This window comes from Giraffa tippelskirchi, chromosome 3 (genome assembly GCF_054371585.1).
Source record: "Giraffa tippelskirchi isolate mGirTip1 chromosome 3, T2T-mGirTip1v1.2.pri, whole genome shotgun sequence".
NCBI classification, from domain to species: domain Eukaryota; kingdom Metazoa; phylum Chordata; class Mammalia; order Artiodactyla; family Giraffidae; genus Giraffa; species Giraffa tippelskirchi.
Window position 1 is genome coordinate 39,293,349 of NC_137277.1, and position 18,771 is coordinate 39,312,119.

Below are 18,771 nucleotides of genomic sequence, written 5' to 3' on the forward strand. Positions count from 1 at the left end.
CTGTGCATTGTCTTTTTACTTTCCTGATGGTGTTCTTTGTAATGCAAAAGTTTTTTATCTTGATGAAGCTAAATTAATCAATTTGCTATTCTTACTGGTTTTGTTGCTTGTGCTTTTAGTGTCATAGCTAAAAAACCATTGCCTTATCCAAGGTCACAAAGATTTTCATCTATGTTTTCTTCTTTGATAGTTTGGGCTCTTACATTTATGTTTTTGATCCATTTTGAGTAAATTTTTATATATGGTGTGAGAGGAGGATTCAGTTTCATCCTTTTGCATGTAGATATCAATTATCCCACCACCATTTGTTGAAAGACTATTTTTCTCCATTGAACTGTCATGACACACTTGTTGAAAATCAACTGACGGGGACTTCCCTGACAGTCCAGAGGCTGGGACTCCATGCTCCCATTGCAGGGGGCCCGGGTTCGATCCCTGGTCGGGGAACTAGATCCCACATGCCACAACTAAGACTCAGTACAGCCAAGTAAATTAAAAAAAAAAAAATCAACTGACAGACTTCTCTGGTGGTACAGTGGATAAGAATCTACCAGCCAGTGCAGGGGACATGGGTTCAATCCCTGTTCTGGGAAAATTCCACACACCAGGGGGCAACTAAGCCTATGCATCAGAACAGCTGAGCCTGTGCTCTAGAGCCTGTGAGCCACAACTACTGAAGCCCGCATGCCTTGAGCCCATGCTCTGCAACAAGACAAGTCACCGCAGTGAGAAGCCCGCGCATCGAAACAAAGAGTAGCCCCCACTCACAGCCACTAGAAAAAGCCTGCGCGCAGCAACCAAGACCCAGCATAGCCAAAAATAAATAAATCAGTATTTTTTAAAAAAGAAAACCAACTGGCCACAAATGTGAGGGTTTATTTCTAGACTGAATTCTATTCCATTCCATCGATCAATATGTCTATCTTTATGCCAGTTCTAAACTCTCTTGATTACTGTCACTGGGTAGTAAATTTGAAATGAGGAAGTATAATTCTCCAACTTTGTTCTTCTTTTTCAAGATTATCCTTGAACCACAACTAAGACCTGATGCAGTCAAAAATAAATAAATTTTAATTTAAAATTAATTAAAAAATAAAAGACTATCCTTGAATTTTCTATGTGAATTTTAGGATCAGTTTATCAGTTTCCACAGGGAAGTCAGTTCGGATTTGGGGGGATGGATTTCCAGTTCCTATTCAGTCTTGCTGAGCTCTAGCTCCACCTCAAGGTTCCCTGAGGCACCCCGGGATTTTTTGCATAAATTTCATCTTTTGCTTAACCAGATCACACTGGATTTTTGCTTCTTGCAATTAAAAGATTCTTAACCAAGCATATGAAGGAACATGGTCCTACAGGCTATCCCAAACAACCCTCTCAACACCACCTCCCCAAGGCCTAAGCCCTCAGACCCCAGGGACCCCACTGAGGTCCCAATCTCAACACTGGCCCCCAATGCTTCACTCTGCCTTGTACTAGTCTCCTTCTGGGTTACATGTATCATCTTTGCTAGATAAAACAACCAGGCCCTCAATAAACGCTTGTGAAATTGAATTAGACATCCCAAGACAGCATCAAAAAAAACACCATTTCTACTACTCTACACCCCTTAGTAACTCAGCTTCTTACCTAGTATCTCATGCAGGATGGCGCAGCGGTAAAGAACCCACCTGCCCATGCAGGAGATACAAAAGACACGGGTCCAATCCCTGGGTCGGAAAGATCCCTTGCAGGAGGAAATGGCAACTCACTCCAGTATTCTTGCCTGGAAAAGTCCATGGACAGAGGAGCGTGGCAGGCTACAGTCCATGGGGTTGCAAAGAGTTGGACATGCAAGGGGGAAAGAAGATCCAGAAGTAGACAAAATGTTTGGCCAAAAACACAGAGGGAAAAGGAACCAAGGTGATGAGAGAGGATCATTCAGGAGTTCTAGGACAAAGGGGTGCTTGTTCAGAGCTCCCCAGACAGATGGTTAGACACATGGTAAACCGAGGCAGACAATTCCCAGACCCTGAATCTGGTGCTGGAATTCTCAGAGAGCCCCCAGGGCCAGGCTGTTCAGGATAACAGACGTCTGGTAACAGATGATTCAACGACCAATTGACCCCACACACACACACACACACACACACACATACACACATACACATACTGGGGTGTTTTTTCAGGTCCTAGAACTGTGTGGCACAATTTTCCAAGTAGGTGGGAATGTCAGAAAGACAGCCCTATGGGACTAGGACTCCATATAAAAATTAAAGTGATGGAAAATACAATTATCTCTCTTACACCATTGAGCTGTGGCTTGAAAGTTTCACTGCTTTTCACATTTCACATTTTCCCCATGCTGGTCCCCCTGCTCTCTTCCCAGCATCTGTCTTTTCCCAGATATTTCAGGAATCAAAAACCCAGTCCAGCCTCCTCCCAGTCCATGAGCCCCTGGACCGAGATGGAGAATCTGACATGCAACAGCCCAGTTCATAGTTTCCACAACCAGGAGGGAAATGGAGGCCTCAGCGCCCCTCTGTCTGCCGTTACCTCTGACCTTTACATAACAGGAAGTGGCTACTTACTTGACCTTCAGGCTCGCCAGCATGGTCTTGTCGATCCTGCCAAGAGAAAAGCAAGGGTTTCCGTCAGTGTGGGGGCTGAGGGCTCCCACCTAGCACCTGCAGGTGACAGGTCCTATGGCCAGCCCAGACCACAGGCCCTGCAGAGCCCTGCAGGAGACAACGCTGAAGTTCTCCTCCAGCCTGGGGAAGGGAGAACTGGGAGCTCTGGGAGGGCTGGAGCCACTCATAACCCAGTGAGATGGGTCCTGTTATTCTCCCTATCTTAGAGATGAGGAAACCGCCTCAAAATCACTGGTCCAGCTGGATCCCAGTACCTGACTCCAGACCCTAACCACTTTGAATGTCATCTCCCTTTGTAACCCACACTCCTCTAGAGGACTCTGCAACCCAGCCTCAGGGGGTCACAGCAGCTGGACAATCGATGCATGGATATTTCTGCTTTAGAAAGATGCCACAACCTCCAGTGCCAGGGACCCTCCTCCTCAGGGAGCTGCCACTACCCCCCAAGAAAGCACAAGCCACTCTTGGGACAGAACCTGACAGCAGGCTGCAGGGTGCATGGCGGGTGGGATCTGTCGGGCACAGGAGCTCAGAGCAGATCACGTTTGCGGCAGACGGTCCCCGCAGCCAGCAACTCCGCCCAGCCTGCGCCCACCCTCGCTGGAAGACAAGGCAGGGCTTCGAGGCTTCTATTTTTACCCTCTGCATATGCCAGCCCTTATGGCTGGTAAAAGAGGCCCCTTCCTCTCTCCAGAGACAGAAAGGGAGGCGAGATTCCCACTGTCTGTGTCTCTTCTTGTTCAGGGGTTACAAACACCAGTGTCACATCACCATCAGCGTCACCACTGCCCCATGTCATCATCACCACGTTTGTTCTTCAGTCGTTCAGTCACTAAGTCATGTCCGACTCTTTGCGACCCCAAGGGCTGCAGCGAGCTAGGCTTCCCTGTTCTTCACCACCTCCTGGAGTTTGCTCAAACTCATGTCCGTTGAGTCAGTGATGCCATCCAACCATCACCAATCATCACTATTAGTGCCACCAAGCTAGAGACCCTGGAAAGTTCTTACAGCCACCCCTGTCCAGCAGCTCAGCTCTGCCATAAGCTTCCCATCCACTCAATGACTGGGGTCAGCAGGGGGAGGGGACAGGTGTCAGGGGCCACATGGTGAGGACACAGAGCTGCCCCAGAAATCTCGAGTCAGCACCAAGCCCTGGAGCTGGGGGCGGGGTCCTTTCACTCTGAGTAAACTCCCAGCACCTTTGGGTCTTGGTTTCCGACAGCAAAACAAGCCACACCCGAGGTTCCTAGCCCAGGTCCCTCCTCCCAGCTTCTTCTCCACGCGCCTCCTGGGCCCCTTCCTCGGGGCTTCCATGGGGTCCCCAGGGGTCCCATTCCCATCTCTGGAATGCAGACCCTCCTCCTCTCCCATCCCACCCACCGAATGGGAGTAAGGTGGACCCAGGAAGCAGATCCTTGCATTCTGCTGGAATATCTGTCATCCACAGCGACCCAAGTGCAACCCCGATCCGTAAGCCCTTAGATTTTACATTTTCTCAAGGAATCTTTTTTCCTTATTTACAACATCCCTGTGCTGTGGGTAAGGCAGAAATATTCCACTTATACAGTGGGGAAACGGAGATCTGGAGAGCGGAAGTGTCCCATCTGGGTTCTTCAAAGAGCGAAGGTGTGGCAGCACCTTAACCCTGGGCTCCCAGCACAGCTCCCTCTCGCTCCCCTCGGCCACCCGCCAGCCACCAACACTCTGGGTCACACTCTGGGCCACAGCAGCTCAGTCTCTGCACCCACATCCACACCTACTCAGGCAATAGGGTTCCCACGCTGGGGTGTGGCCTCCGAGGGCGGGGCCGATGGTCTGGCAGGGCTGAGATGGGGAGAGAGGGCAGCCGTGACAACTGAGCTTTTCCCTTTCAGGAAACCAAGGCCCCCAGGTTCCTCCCCCGCCCCATGCCATTCATTCACATCACCTGGTCCACCCCAGAGCTAGTGGACACTCACCCCAGCATCCAACAGAGCTCTGAAAATACCACCCGCAAGATTCTCTGTACTGTCTGGGGTGGACCAGGGCTCCAGGAATCTGTAATTTAGCCCTCAACCAACTGCAGCATCTCCTCCCTGCTAGCAGCCATCCTGGCACAATGCCCACCCGAACCCCCCAGCCCCACCGGGAGGCCCTGCCCGTCCCATGTCTGGGAGCCCCTGTGCTTCCTCCCACTCTCCCTCACTGCTCACGCCCCCCACCATGGGCCACCCAGCTTCCACACCAGGACAGCCCTGGCCACCCTCCTCCCACCCCAGCACTGGGAACCTCTTTTCTGACAGCGCTCCCAGCCCAGAAGCTGAAAGGAAACCGATAATGAAAACCACTAGACCCGGCTCCCCAGCGGAGGAGAAGCTGCCAGCAGCTGGTGACCAGAGACAAGTCTTTGACCTCAGTTTCCCCCACTTTCTGGCCCTACAGGGCGGAAAAGAGCCTCTCCCGGGTCTCAGACAGAAACTTCAGGGGCAAAAGCGGGGCACAGAGGGTGAGGCGAGAGGTCGGAGCACAGAACCAGCTGCTAAGGCTTGGACAGAGCCAGGACTGGCTGCAGGGGGCGGGAGGGGGCGGGCCCGGGAGGCAAGCCTGCTGCCCCGCTCTGGGCTCACCACTCACCCCTGCCCAGAGGAGGCCGCCCAAAGGCCCGTGCAGGCCACACACTCTCCCTGCAGCAAAGTCACAAAGATGACCCAGACGGGAGCATAACACACAGGCACAGGCAAGAGCACGAGCAGGTCCATAAGCTCAGAAGTGCACCCAGAAACACAGGGCACACAAGGTCACACATGTAGACACACCCACCCGGCCAGGCACACACCTCACACCCGGTCACACAGACATGCACACCTACACACACAGTCTCAGATACACCCACGTTCGCAATCCTCACAGGTGCACATACACATATATGAAAATGCATGACACAGACACACACATTCTTCAGCCACAGAGTCATACTGCCTCCAGCTCTGACCTCTGAATTCCCTCGAAGATTGTACCCAAGGGACAGTGAGGAAAAGCCTGGTGTCTGATGCCCCCTCATCCCCCCAGGATCTTCTATCTCCATCTGGCCCAGGCAACCTGAAAGTACCCCCCGCCCACCCTCGCAATACCGACCAGGTCCCAGCCACAGGCTCAACCAAGCTTCATGGCCAAGTTCTCTTCCACCCCTTCCCCAGCCCTCCCATCTGTTACCCACCATCCGAAGCCCCCAAAGGAGACACTGCGCTTCCTGCCAAACATGGTTGTGGCCGAGGGGCGCCTTGTCCAGCGATGTCCCCGGAGTTGTTGGCAAGACTGCTGCAGCCTGGGAGCAGCGGGGTCCACAGCCTCCCACGAGGGGCGGGGCACCCACTGTGGCACCTCCCCCATCGCCTGCCCCCCAACCCGGCTTCCTGTGGGTGAGGCCGTGGGGTGGGAGGTGTGTCCTGGCCCCCAGGACGCACCAAGACAGGCAGAGGAGGTCGCAGAGGGCAGCTTCCCCTCACCCGGAGGAACCCGCAGCTCCGGAAGGGGCTCGGCTGGCAGATTGCACCACAGCCCAAGTTGGCAGCTCTGCCCCACACCGCCCGGGTTTCCTGGAACCCACAGAGGCTGAGGATTCCCATGATTGTGCCTGGGTGAGGATGGGAGGGGAGAGAGACCCGGCTGGGAGCCCTGCAGACAGGGGTCCCCGCACCGACTCCCTGGGGCTGCCAGAGGTGGGACTTTGGCCTTTCCACTTCACCCTACCAGATAAACCAGCCCCACACCTGTGATCACACCTGCACGCATGTGGACACAGTATATGTGCACCCACGTGGGCCCGGGGCACACACACACACAGGCACATAGCTATACACAGGGCCTACGGGTACACACAGGCACACGCATGCTCACATACATAAGCAGACATTCACGCACATGTGCACACAGGTCCTGCACACTCATATGCAGGTGCATGCAGACAAAAACACCCATGTGTACACCTCAAGTACACACAACTCCCCGTACACATACACCCAGGCACACGCTCAGATCACACACACGCTCCTACCAGCGCCCTCACTTACACAGGCACCGATCTGTGCTGCTCAGACACCGCCCTGGAGCGTCTAGACAGAGGCCAGCAGTGCCAAGCTCCTTCGGACAGAGGCAGAGGCGGCAGGTGGCACCCTGTCTCTGTCTTTCCCTCTGGAACCACAGGCGAGTGAGTCCTCATCTCCGTCTGCACCAGCGCTGACCCTGCCCGGTACATGGCAGACGCTCACTCATGAGAGCCCCGTAGAAGGGCGTGGCACATACACTGCAGCAGCCTAGGGTGCATGCTCAGTCATTCAGTCGTGTCCAACTCTGTGACCCCATGGACTATAGCCCACCAGGCTCCTCTGTCCATGGGATTCTCCAGGCGAGAATACTGGAGTGGGTTGCCATGCCCTCCTCCAGGGGATCTTCCCCACCCAGGGATCGAACCTGCATCTCCTAGGTCTCTGGCATTGGCAGACAGGTTCTTTACCACTAGCGCCACCTTGGAAGGGTAGAGGGTCACAGACGGGCTGCCAGGCCTCCTCTACCAAGCAACGGCCTCTCCCATCGGCCCTCCTTCCCTGGACCTGGGAGTCGGGTCTGTGTTTTGGGGCCAGAGGGCCACACCCAGGTCGTAGACAGAGGGCACAGGCATTTTTTTATTTTCTTGACTCCTCCTCTGCAGGGAAGGCAAGAAGAAGCCTCAGCCCTTTGGGGACAGCAGAGGGGCCGGCCCAGTCCAGGACTGGGAGTGCCCAGTGTGGGGTCCTCTGCTCCAAGGCAGCAGGCTGCTCAGCAGGAGCCTGGGGGGCCTTGGTTCAGGCTGCACCCTCCACCCCCACATTCACCAGGAAAGGAAGAATCACGTGGTTCACCTTCTAGGGTTGCACAGACAACTGGCTTCCCATTGGACGTCCACTCCACACCTGGATCTGTCATCCCTACTACACCCACCTCAGACTCAGGAGACACTCAGCAGGTACTAGGACACCTTGGGTCCTGCCTGTCTTGCATCCATTAGGCGTCTCTCTGAGCGAGACAGCTCTGTGCTCCATCAGCTTCTGGGGGGAACATCAGGCCAGGCGGGGCCAACCAGGGCTTCATTTTCCTGGTTCGGGAGTGGGCAGGAGACCTAAGCAAACCCACCCTGACTCACTCCCAGAACACTTCCCCCATCTCCTCCCTAGAATTGCTGAACCACAGGATGAAGCCCCAGGGTGAACCAGATGCAACTCACAGCCTTGGCCCAGGAGTCATGTGGGGTGACTATTAATAATAACAAAATTCCTTTTGCAAAGTACTTACTTTAGCAGTTAGAGGGAGTTCCTGGCGAGCCCATCATTGGAGCACATCATCTGATGTGTTTTCGAGTGAGAGAGAGAGAGGTGGGGTTGCCGTCACAGCAAGTTTGGACACTTCCGGCCCCCTGTCTTGTCTGTCCTTATCAGTACCCACATGTACCATGTGTGCTTGCTGTCCATCGATGTATTCTAAGGAAGACACGGCTGAGAGATGCTCTCATTCAGGCCCCTACAGTCTGCAGAGACATCCAGGTTATCACCCAGGTAGGGGGCCACTTGGGCCAAGTGTTCACAGACCCAGAAGGGACACAGGTCCAGGTCCAAGCATCTGAAGATCAGAAGGGCAGCCCAAGGACCAGGCAGGGAGGAGCATTTCAAGAACAGTCTGGATTCTCCCGCCTTGCATGGCAATCACAGAAGACCTGGAATCGTGGGATTCAGACACTTGGCCAAGGAGCAGCAATGGCCTGGCTGCATCAGCAGGAAAGGGCACAGAACTCACAGCCTGGACTTCAACTTGAGAGTCCAGAAGGACCTGTGCTCTCCTAGCCCCCCAGGGCCCAGAGAGAGAGAAGCAAAGTTCCCAGAAAGCTTTTAATTTTACCCCATAAGCTTGGGAAGGAGGTGACAGCCATTCTAGAGCCTCATCTACTCTCCTCTCCTCAGCACTCAGGTTCCCAAGCTTTGGAGCTGTGTGACCTCCAGCAACTTACCTAACCTCTCTAGGCCTCCGTTTCCTCCTCCCTAATAGGAGATGAGCGCCGAAGAATGGACGCCTTCGAACTGTGGTGCTAGAGAAGACTCTTGAGAGTCTCTTTGACTGCAAGGAGATCAAACCATTCAATTCGAAAGGAAATCAACCCTGAATATTCATTGGAAGGACTAATGCTAAAGCTGAAGCTCCAATACTTTGGCCACCTGATGTGAAGAGCCAACTCACTGGAAAAGATCCTGATGCTGGGAAAGATTGAGGGCAAAAGAAGAGGGCAGCAGAGGATGAGATGGTTAGACAGCATCACCGACTCATTGGACATGAACCTGAGAAAACTCCAGGAGATAGTGGAGGACAGGGAAGGCTGGCATGCTGCAGTCCATGGGGTTGCCAGGAGTCAGACATGACTTAGCAACTAAACAACAACAATAGGGGATGGCTGCTACCAACCTCACAAGATTATAAACACTAACACAGCACAGGGCTCCCACACCATTACCGGAGCTGTTACATGTATTGTCTATTAGGATTCCACCTTCTCCTTCCGTCTCACTCAGCCTCCTGCTGCCCCTGCTCTGACCCCTCGGTTTTTTTTCTGGGTGGAGGTGGGCAGTGAGTGGCCCACGGCTCCCTGAGAAGGACTGTGAGTCGAGAGAAAAGAGAAGCACTCTGGGTGCCAGGCCCAGCCCTCCTGCCTCACCGAGCACAGCCCAGCTTCCTCCCAAACTTCTGCTGACTCAGCATGCGGGCAGTCAAGGGGGAGATGAGGACAGGCGACCGGGACAGGGCAGCCGGGGCAGCACTGGGTCTGAGCTGACTGTAGGCCAGCACTGACCTTTCAATCTCACCACTGTCTCTGAGATGACACCACTTTCTCCCCATTTTACAGTTGGGGACACGGAGGCACAGAGAGGTTAAGGAACCAGTGCGAAGGTAACAGATCTGGGTCTGACTCCAGAGCCCAAGTTCTCAGCCGCTGTTCTGCACAATGATCTGCATCAGCAAATCAAACCTGCCCCCATGACTCTGGGAACTTATAGAAATAGCCAATTCATGCAGAGCCCATTTTACAGATGGGGAAACTAAGGCCCTGAAAGCAAGACTCATCTCAACAGCTGGGAAAGAACAATGATGAAGCAGGAAGGAGCACATACCCAAGTCCTTCTCTCCTGAGGTTGCTTCCTCATCCTTCCACAGAGGAAGGGCCCACTTTGGGTCACCAAGACCCAGAGCCCTGGCTTCCCTCTTGGAGGCCTGTGGGTGTTTCTGGTCCATCTGAGGAAGCAAGTCCCAGCCAGAGTCCCAACCCCAGGACAGGACTCAGGGAACCCACCCAGTTCTCTGGGCTTTAGAGAAACTCGGAGCTGAGAAAGCTGGCTGGGGTCAGAGGAGAGGCAGCCCCAGGCCCCGCCAGCAGCCCCTCCATCGTGTCTGCAGGTCCTCGGGGGCAGGAGGGAAGGGTGAGACAATGTGGTTTCCTCCACTTGGGCAGCTCTGTCCTCACAGCCACCAGCGGGAGCTGAAAGATGAAGCAGCTCCTTTCCCAGGCGTGGGGATGAGGCAGTTACAGGAAGCCAAGGAAACAGATGCCCCTAGAGAAGCAGGCACTAGATCATTCGGCCTGGATCCTCCCCTACTCCAGACAGCATAAGCTGGCATCAGTACTGACCCCGCAGGGCTCAGCTCTCCTCCTGGCTCGACCACTGAATCACCTCGAGCAAGTCACATGCTCTTAGGAGGCCTCAGTTCACCTTGCCTCAAAGGGGACGCTAGGTGAGCCTCTGCTTCCTTTATAAGCCAGGTGAGGACAAAGCACAATGACAGAAGGACATTCTGGCCCCCAGGAGAACAGGGCACCATGGCATTTGGAGCCAGCAGACCCACACTGGTTGGGCATGTACGCCTTGGGACGAAGATTAAACATCTCACATCCGCTTGGTGATTTACAGTGCCCTGGTCACCTCCCCCTCACCCTGTCTCAAGGGTTAGACTGAATTTCCCATTGCACAAGTTCTGAAAAGCAAGACGATGACCAAAAGAATTACAAGAGTGCTTGAGAAAGCTGGGTTCCAAGAGCAGGACCTTGACATACAATGATTGTGCAATTTACTCTGATTTGTTCTGTAACCTAGTCTATCAAGAGAACTCCCAGCAACGTGACTGTGGACTGTAGAAGCTGAAACATGTACCATTATTTTAAATTATTTTTAAATAATAATAAGGTATCAGCCTACAATGTAAGAGACCAAGGTTCGATCCTTGGGTTGGGAAGATCCCTTGGAAAATGGAATGGCAACCCACTCCAGCATTCTTGCTTCAGCATTCTTGCTTGGAGAATTCCATTGACAGAGGAGGCTGATGGGCTATAATCCATGGGGTCGCAAAGAGTCAGACATGACTGAGGAACTAACACACTTACCCATCAGATAAGAAAGGTTAAAAAAAAACTTAATAATAGTGTGAGGATATAAGGAAACAGGCACCCCACCATTAGTGTGTAGATATTTGACAAGATTTATCCTTTTTTTTTTTTAATTTGGCTGTGAGAAAGTCTTAGTTGTGGCACACAGGACCTTTGATCTTAGTTGCAGCAATGTGGGATCTAGTTTCCTGATCAGTGATTGAACCCGGGCCCCCTGCATTGGGAGCACGAAGTCTTAGCCAGTGGGCCACCAAGGAAAAGCCAAGATCTATCAAAATTTTAAGTGCACACACTGTTTGTGCCAATAATTTTGTTTTTATAGATTTATCTCACTGGTAAACTCATATAAGTTGACAAGACCTATGCACACAGATGTTAACCGTATCATTGTTTATAATAGCAAATAGAATTAGTAACATAAATAACCATTATTTCACTACATTGTGGAACAAGCACACAATGGAACACTATGCAGCCACGAAGAGGGAGGTAGGATTTATATGTGTTACTACATAAAGATATCCTAAAAACTAAACAAACAAACAAAAAGATACCAAAGAGCTCATATAAGAGGATCCCCTTAGTTTAAATAAATATGTAAATGCTTGCATATGCCTAGACAACTTCTGGTCCAGGACTGGTTGAATGCAACTGGAATTGGAAATCTGGGGGGAAGGAACTTTTCACTTTATGTCCTCCTGTGCTGTTTGATTTTTTTTTTTTTATCAAGAACATGTTATAATTTAAAGGAAAAGTGTTAAACATATGGTTTGCTAAGAAGAAAGAAGATGAAGAAGAGGAGGAGGAGGGGAGGGGTGGAAGCTACAAAAGCTGATTTCTTTAAAACCTTCTTAAGCTATTTAGAGCGCAAACTGACCGCTGATCCCAGACCTGAGATCACCTCTTCTATCCTGATGATAAGTCTGTTACCCTGAAGATAAGTCTGTCTTACCCCAGAGAGGGAGAACTCAAGTCCCTCAGAGTCTGACTCCACATGGTTCTTCCACCCACTCTGGGTTGTTGTTTTTTATTTGTTTGCTTTGGTTTTGGCTGTGCCATTCAGCTTGTGGGATCTAGTTCATCGACCATGAACGGGGCCCTCAGCAGTAAGAGCAGAGAGCCCTAACCACCGGACCACCAAGGAATTCCCCATCCACTCTGCTTTTAAGCAAAGAGTTTGTGTCTCCATCTCAAGTAAGAAAACTCCAACAAGAGCAATATACCACTTTTCTGGGGGAAATTTGACAGCACACATCGGAGTCCTTATGTACATGCCCAGAAGCTTCCAGAGTGCAGATCAGGGTCAGTTTGGGCATCTGCATACTTATATGTGCACTATCCTCTATGTATATGATGCTTCAATAAGTAGCTTAAAAAAAAATGCATGCCTTTTGACCTTGAAATCCCAAAGGGGGAAAAAATCAGAGCTATGTGCCAAGTTGTACTTTTGAGGGTCTCCAGCTAATTGTTACCACAACTATGAAACCCTGGGGATGATCTAAATTTCCAACAGTAGGAATAGGTGAGAGAAAGACATCTCTCAGCAATACAGCTCAACTCAGCCAATAAAAATCAGATGGTAAAAATGTGGGGAAAAAAGTTTCCTTAAAATTCCAAAAAGCAAAACTTGAATTTGCCATGTTGGCAACTATTTACGTAGCATTTACATTGTATCGTGTGCTTGTACTTAGTCGCTCAGTCATGTCCAACTCTTCGCGACCCTGTGGACTGTAGCCCGCCAGGCTTCCCTGTCTGTGGGATCCTCCAGGCAAGAATACTGGAGTGGGTTGTCATGCTCTCCTCCATGGGATCTTCCCGACCCAGGGATCGAACCCAGGGCTCCCGCATTGCAGGCGGATTCTTTACCGTCTGAGCCACCAGGGAAGCCCTTACGTTGTATTAGGTAGTATAAGTAATCTAGAGATGATTTAAAGTATATGAGAGACCTAAGTGACCATCAATAGAAGAATGGATAAAGAAGAAGTGGTGTACTACTCAGACATAAAAAGCAATGAAATGCTGCCATTTGCAACAACTTGGGTAGACCTGGAAGATATTACACTTAGTGAAACAAGTCAGACAGAGATAGGCTGTTACCATTTATATTCCAAATCTAAAAACAAAACAGAGGAATGAATATAACAGAAACAGACTCACAGATGTAGAGAACAAACCAGTAGATATCAGAGGGGAGAGGGAAGTCGGTAGGGGGCAAGATAGGAGTAGGGGATTAAGAGGTACAAACTATATTTTATAATAAATTTAAATGGAGTACAATCTTTAAATTTTTAATTTAAAAATAAACTATAAGGGAGAATGACAGAAGCTATACGTAAATACTACACCATTTTATATAAGAGACTTAAGCAATGCAGGGTTTTGGTACCTTGTGGGGGAGTGGAGATGGGTGGGGAGTCCTGGAACCAATCCCCAAAGATACTGGGGCACAACTGCATATGTGATGCCAGGCAAGCAAGTCATGGTAAGTCTCTGAATAGGATAAAACAGGCTAACGCTCTCAGAACCACGTTGTTCAGGTCGTTGTTGCTGTTTAGTTGATAAGATGTGTCTGACTCTTTGCAACCCCATGGACTGTTGCCTGCCAGGCTCCTCTGTCCATGGGATTTTCCAGGCAAGAATACTGGAGTGGGTTGCCATTTCTTTCTCCAGGGGATGTTCCCCACCCAGGGATCAAACCCAAGTCTCTTGCATTGGCAGGCGGACCCTTTACCACTGAGCCACCAGGGAAGCTGTTGTTCAGGAGGCGAGATTAAAAAATCATGGTTTTTTCCCTGCTTTGTGCTTTCCTAAACTTGCTAAGTTATCTTAAATAAGCAGGTTTTGCTTTAGAGTCAGAAAAACACAATAAATGCTATTTAAAATAATGACATATAAAAGGTAGCAAAAGGAAACAAGAAAGCAGACAGGCCCTGTGTTATATTAATAAAATAGTGGTTCTCACATGCTATGGGTGTGAGAACCACCTGGAGCTTGAATAGCATGGGGTCAAACCTCAGCCCTGAGGCTTGCAAGCAGTGTGAACTTTGGCAAGTTTCTCAACCTCTCTGTTGCCTCAGAGCAGACCTATAAAATGGGGATATTAATGGTACCTACCTCATCAGGCTCTTGGGAGGAGGGTATATGAGTTAATGCGTGGTAAGCCTTCAAATCGGTGCCTGGCACAGATCTGTAGACCTGTTAGCCAGTGCAATGGCTAAAATTCGGATCCCATCGTTCTGGGGTTGGGCCATGGAATCTGCATCTTTAACAAACTCCCCAAATGATCCTCATCCAGTGAGAAACACTGGAAGGAAACCCACTAAGATACTCCCTTTATGTTTGGTGGCCCTTGAAGTTATCTACGTTGGGATTCCCAGGAGTTATCTACAGGAAAGCTTGGGCAATAGGAGCTGTCTGAAGGGCATTCTTCCTAAAGGAGATGGCAAAGGCAGCTCTTCACTCTCCCCCATTCAGCTGGGTCACTTCCCACCCTCCCCCTACTACTGAGAACCTCACCTGGGTGCTTCCCTTCCAAATTGGGTGAGAAGGTGGGCGTCAGCACCCTCTACAGGCTAGTCTGGGTAGTGCAAGGAGCAAAAGTGGGCATCTTCTTGCTTCTAGGATGGCAACCATATTGCCTCTGGCAAAAGGGATGGAGGGATGGAGGAATCCTCTGTATGGCAGGAGACAAGCAGCAACCACCTGGTGTCAGAATACATGAGTTCCAGCCCTGATTCTGACTGTAAATGTAGCTGTGGGGAAATCACGTAGACTCCTGTCGCCTCACTTTGTCCACCTATAAAGAATAACTGCCAACATTTCTTGAGAATCTCCCATGAACCAGTTGTGCCATAAATTTTTATTTCATTTAATCCTTATCACAACCATGTCCTCCATCCTGGAATCTCAGAAAGATTAAGATTGGACTTCCCTAGTGGTCCAGTGGCTAAGACTCCATGTTCCCAATGCAGGGAGCCCTGGTTTGATCCCTGGTTTGATCCCTGGTCAGGCAGTGAGATCCCACATGCTCCAGCTAAGAATCTGAATGCTACAACTAAAGATCTAGACTGCCACAACTAAGACCTGGCACAGTCAAATAAATAAAAATATTTTTTAAATAATAATAAAAAAATATTGGTGGCTCAGTGGTAAAGAATCCGCTTGCCGATGCGGGAGACACGGGTTCAGTCCCTGATCTGGGAAGATCCTACATGCCACAGGGCAACTTAGCCTGTGTGCCACAACTACTGATCCTGTGCTCTAGAGCCGAGGAACCATAACTATTGAACCCAATGCGCCTAGAGCCTCTGCTGCACAACAAGAGAAGCCACTACAATGAGAAGCCCGCCCACCGCAACTGCAGAGTAGCCCCAGCTCTCCACAACTAGAGAAAAGCCCCCATGGCAACAAAGATCCAGCACAACTAATAAATAAATAAATTTCTATTAAATAAATTTTTTAAAAAGGTTAAAGGACTTGCCCAAGGTCACAGGGCCCATAAGCAGCTATAGCAGAATTCAAACCTAGAGCCCCTGCTTTTTAACAATTCTGCCATTTCCACAGAAAATGAGGGCAGTGCTTGATGCAAGATACAGCCAGGCTGGGCACCAGCAAAGCCCAAGACTCTCCCTGGCCCCCTGCCAGCTCCCAGCTGAGAAGCAGCCCCAGCCCAGGCCAGGATGAGCAAACCTTGAGATCCCCAGGGTTGGCAAGCTGGGTGGGAGTCACTCTTCTAGCAGATGAACAGTGACTCAGGCGGAGGCAGCCAGGTGAGGGACAGGCAAAAGGAGGGAGCTCTCTCTGACACTTTAAAAAAAATGACCTGCAGCTCAAAGCCAGTATGTGCATTTATCCTGACTTCCCCGGATAAAGAAGGGGGTCCTCGTGGGATCTGTGCCTCCAAGCCCAAGGGAAACCCTGCTGGAGCCCCGACTCAGTGGCACCTCCACCAACCCTGTCCTTTGCTCCTTTGAAGGGAGAAGGGCTGACTTAGAATCACATAACAAACAGAGACAGAAAAGGCCTACTCCTCTCAGGGTCCCCTCTTCTTTCCCCATCACCAGCCCTGCCCTGAGAAGGACGCTGCACAGGTAGGTGCCTCCTGTATTACATGAGAATTGGGGGTGGGACTGGGGCTGGATCGTGCAGCTCAGTGAAAACCTGGACCAATGTCTCATCTGAGGCCAAGGGGATCTGTGGCTGGAAGTGCACGTGCCTCCGCGCTCCGTCGTGTCCAACTCTGTGTGACCCCATGGACTGTAGCCTGCCAGGCCCCTCTGTCCATGGAATCTTCCGGGCAAGAATACTGGAGTGGGTTGCCATTTCCTCCTCCAGGGGATCCTCCCAAGTATAGTCACTGCCAAAGAAATAGCCCAGTGAGTATGAAATAACCCAGTACATACTGATGGTGTCCCCATTTTAAAGATGGAGAAACTGGGGCACAGAGAGAGACTGAGTAATGTGCTCAAGATCACACTCCAAAGAAGTGACTGTGGCAGATTGTCCATCCCATAATATATCCCCTATCCCACATGCTCTCCTTACCCTGTGACAGTAATACCCCTCCACTAAGTGGTGGGGTATATGTTCCCCCTCTTCTAGCATCCATGTGGATCTGCGACTCTGGCAGAAGTGAGGTTGCATCATTTCCAAGGCCAGGTAACAAAAGGTGAAATAACTTCTGCCTGGCTCTTTCTTGGGTTTCCCTGGTGGCTCAGACGGTACAGAATCCACTTGCAATGTGGGAGACCCAGGTTCGATCCCTGGATTGGGAAGATCCCCTGGAGAAGGACATGGTAATCCACTCCAGTATTCTTGTCTGGAGAATTCCCATGGACAGAGGTGCCTGGTGGGCTACAATCCATAGCGTTGCAAAGAGTCAGACATGAGTGAGCAACTAAGCACAGAGGCTCTTTCTTGCCCCTTAATTCAGCCACCACACAGTGAGGAAGCTCAATCTAGCACACAGAGAAACCCGTGTGGCGAGGAATCAAGACCTCAGGCCAACAGCCAGGATCAAAGGCCAGACATGTGAGCCACCGAGCCTTCAGACGTTTCCAGCCCCAGAAGACGATGGCAGAGCAGATACAGGTCTCCCTTCAGGCCCTACCCAAACTGTAGATTCCTGAGCACTGTTGTTTCAGGTCATAAGCTTCTGGGTGGTTTATTATGCAGCACCATATAACCAGAACAGGGAAACAAGCAAGCTGGCTCCAGAGCTGTGCACCTGGCCACCCAGCAGTGGTACCTGTTGTGAGAGACAGCATAAAGGAGGGGTACAGATATACCTTCATGTATTCATTCATTCATCCATTCATCACATGTTTACCACATCCCGACCGTGTTCCAGGCTCTCCACTAGTGTGGAGGGTATTCCAGTGAACAAGATAGACAGCCTGGGAGGGCAGGGGAGTGGAGTACCAGAGAGGGATAACTTTACACAGGTATTTACATAGGATGATGCGATCCAAAGGGGACTGGGTGGGTAGAGAGCCCTGTTTAGAGGGGATGATCTGAGTTGGCCTCTCTGAAGGGGAGACTGTAAGGATGAGATGGACGTAGCTTTGGGAAGAGAGGAGGGGACAGCAGCAAGTGTCAAGAACAGACCTGGGGCTTCCTTGATGGCTCAGTGGTAAAGGATCCACCTGCCAATGCAGGATGAAACACGGGTTTGATCCCTGGTCCGGGAGGATCCCACATGCCTTGGAGCAACTAAGCCCGTGTGCCACGACTATTGAGCCTGTGCTCCAGAGCCTGGGAGCCACAGCTACAGAAGCCCGCATGTTCAAGCCTGTGCACTCTAGAGCCTGTGCTCCTCAACAAGAGAAGCCACCTCAATGAGAAGCTTGTGCATCACAACTAGAGAGTAGCCCCTGCTGGCCTCAACTAGAGAAAAGCCCGCACAGCAGAGGAAGACCCAGTACAGCCAATAAATAAATAAATTTTTTTTAAAAAAAGAACAATCCTTCCTCCACTATTTCCTAGCTGTGTGACCTTGCAGAAGTGACCCAGCCTCTCTGAGCTACCACTTCCTCGTAAGATGGGGATGCTTTCAGAACCCACCTCATAGGATTGTTCTGAGGAGCCACTGAACTAAAACATGGATCACGTGTGACCAGGGCCTGGCCCAGGAAGAGGAGCTCCATAAATTTCAATGATTACGCTAAGGCCAAGGTTGTGGGTGGGCTGCCGAGAGCCCCAGAGACCATTCAGCTCCCCATCAGACACTGCCAGGCATGGCTCCGAAGGAAGACAATATGGGCAGGGGAGGTGGAGGGACCCTCCCACTGCCGCACTGGTGCCCAAGCCACTGAGGATGGGTCAAGTGGACACGGGGTGCACACCTCTGCCTGAAGATGCTGACACCCAGCCTAGCTTCCGCCCACCCGCTGCAGCCATCCTGATTCATCTCCTCCACCCAGGGCTCACCCAGACATCATCCTCAACTCAGAGCTTGAAGGATGGAGCTGGAGATTGGACTGGCTGTCTCACAGCAAGCCCCGCCCGAACAGCAGTGGGCAGCCACATGGCCAGTGGGGAAGATGCAACCTCCTCAAGGCAGGGAGGGAGACCGGGACAGGAATGCTGGAGAGCTGGGCAGGGCAGAAGACTCAGGGACCTCAGGGGACCAGGAAATCCTGCTGGGTAAAACCTCATCTGCCATCAGACAGGCACACCCTCAAGGACCTGGAGAGCGCTGGGTTGGTG

The 18,771-nt window shown here is 51.1% G+C and overlaps 1 protein-coding gene across 15 annotated transcripts in view; it reads right to left on the reverse strand.

Annotated features, from left to right (window-relative positions):
• RAP1GAP2 (RAP1 GTPase activating protein 2) overlaps positions 1–18,771 on the reverse strand; it is a 260,021-nt gene that overhangs the window by 177,743 nt on the left and 63,507 nt on the right. For 7 of the 15 annotated variants that reach the window (XR_014079510.1, XM_081579975.1, XM_081579974.1 and 4 more), the window contains one exon: positions 2,568–2,603. The exons of 3 other annotated variants lie outside the window; for them this stretch is intronic. Coding sequence is in view for 10 of the 12 variants with exons in the window: in XM_081579966.1 (XP_081436092.1) it covers positions 2,568–2,603 (36 nt within the window). In the remaining 2 variants the exon portion in view is untranslated. Of the gene's footprint in view, positions 1–2,567; positions 2,604–5,823; positions 5,969–6,676; positions 6,888–18,771 lie in introns of those variants that run through there. 5 more of the 15 variants (XM_081579972.1, XM_081579980.1, XM_081579979.1 and 2 more) reach the window with 2 other exon arrangements.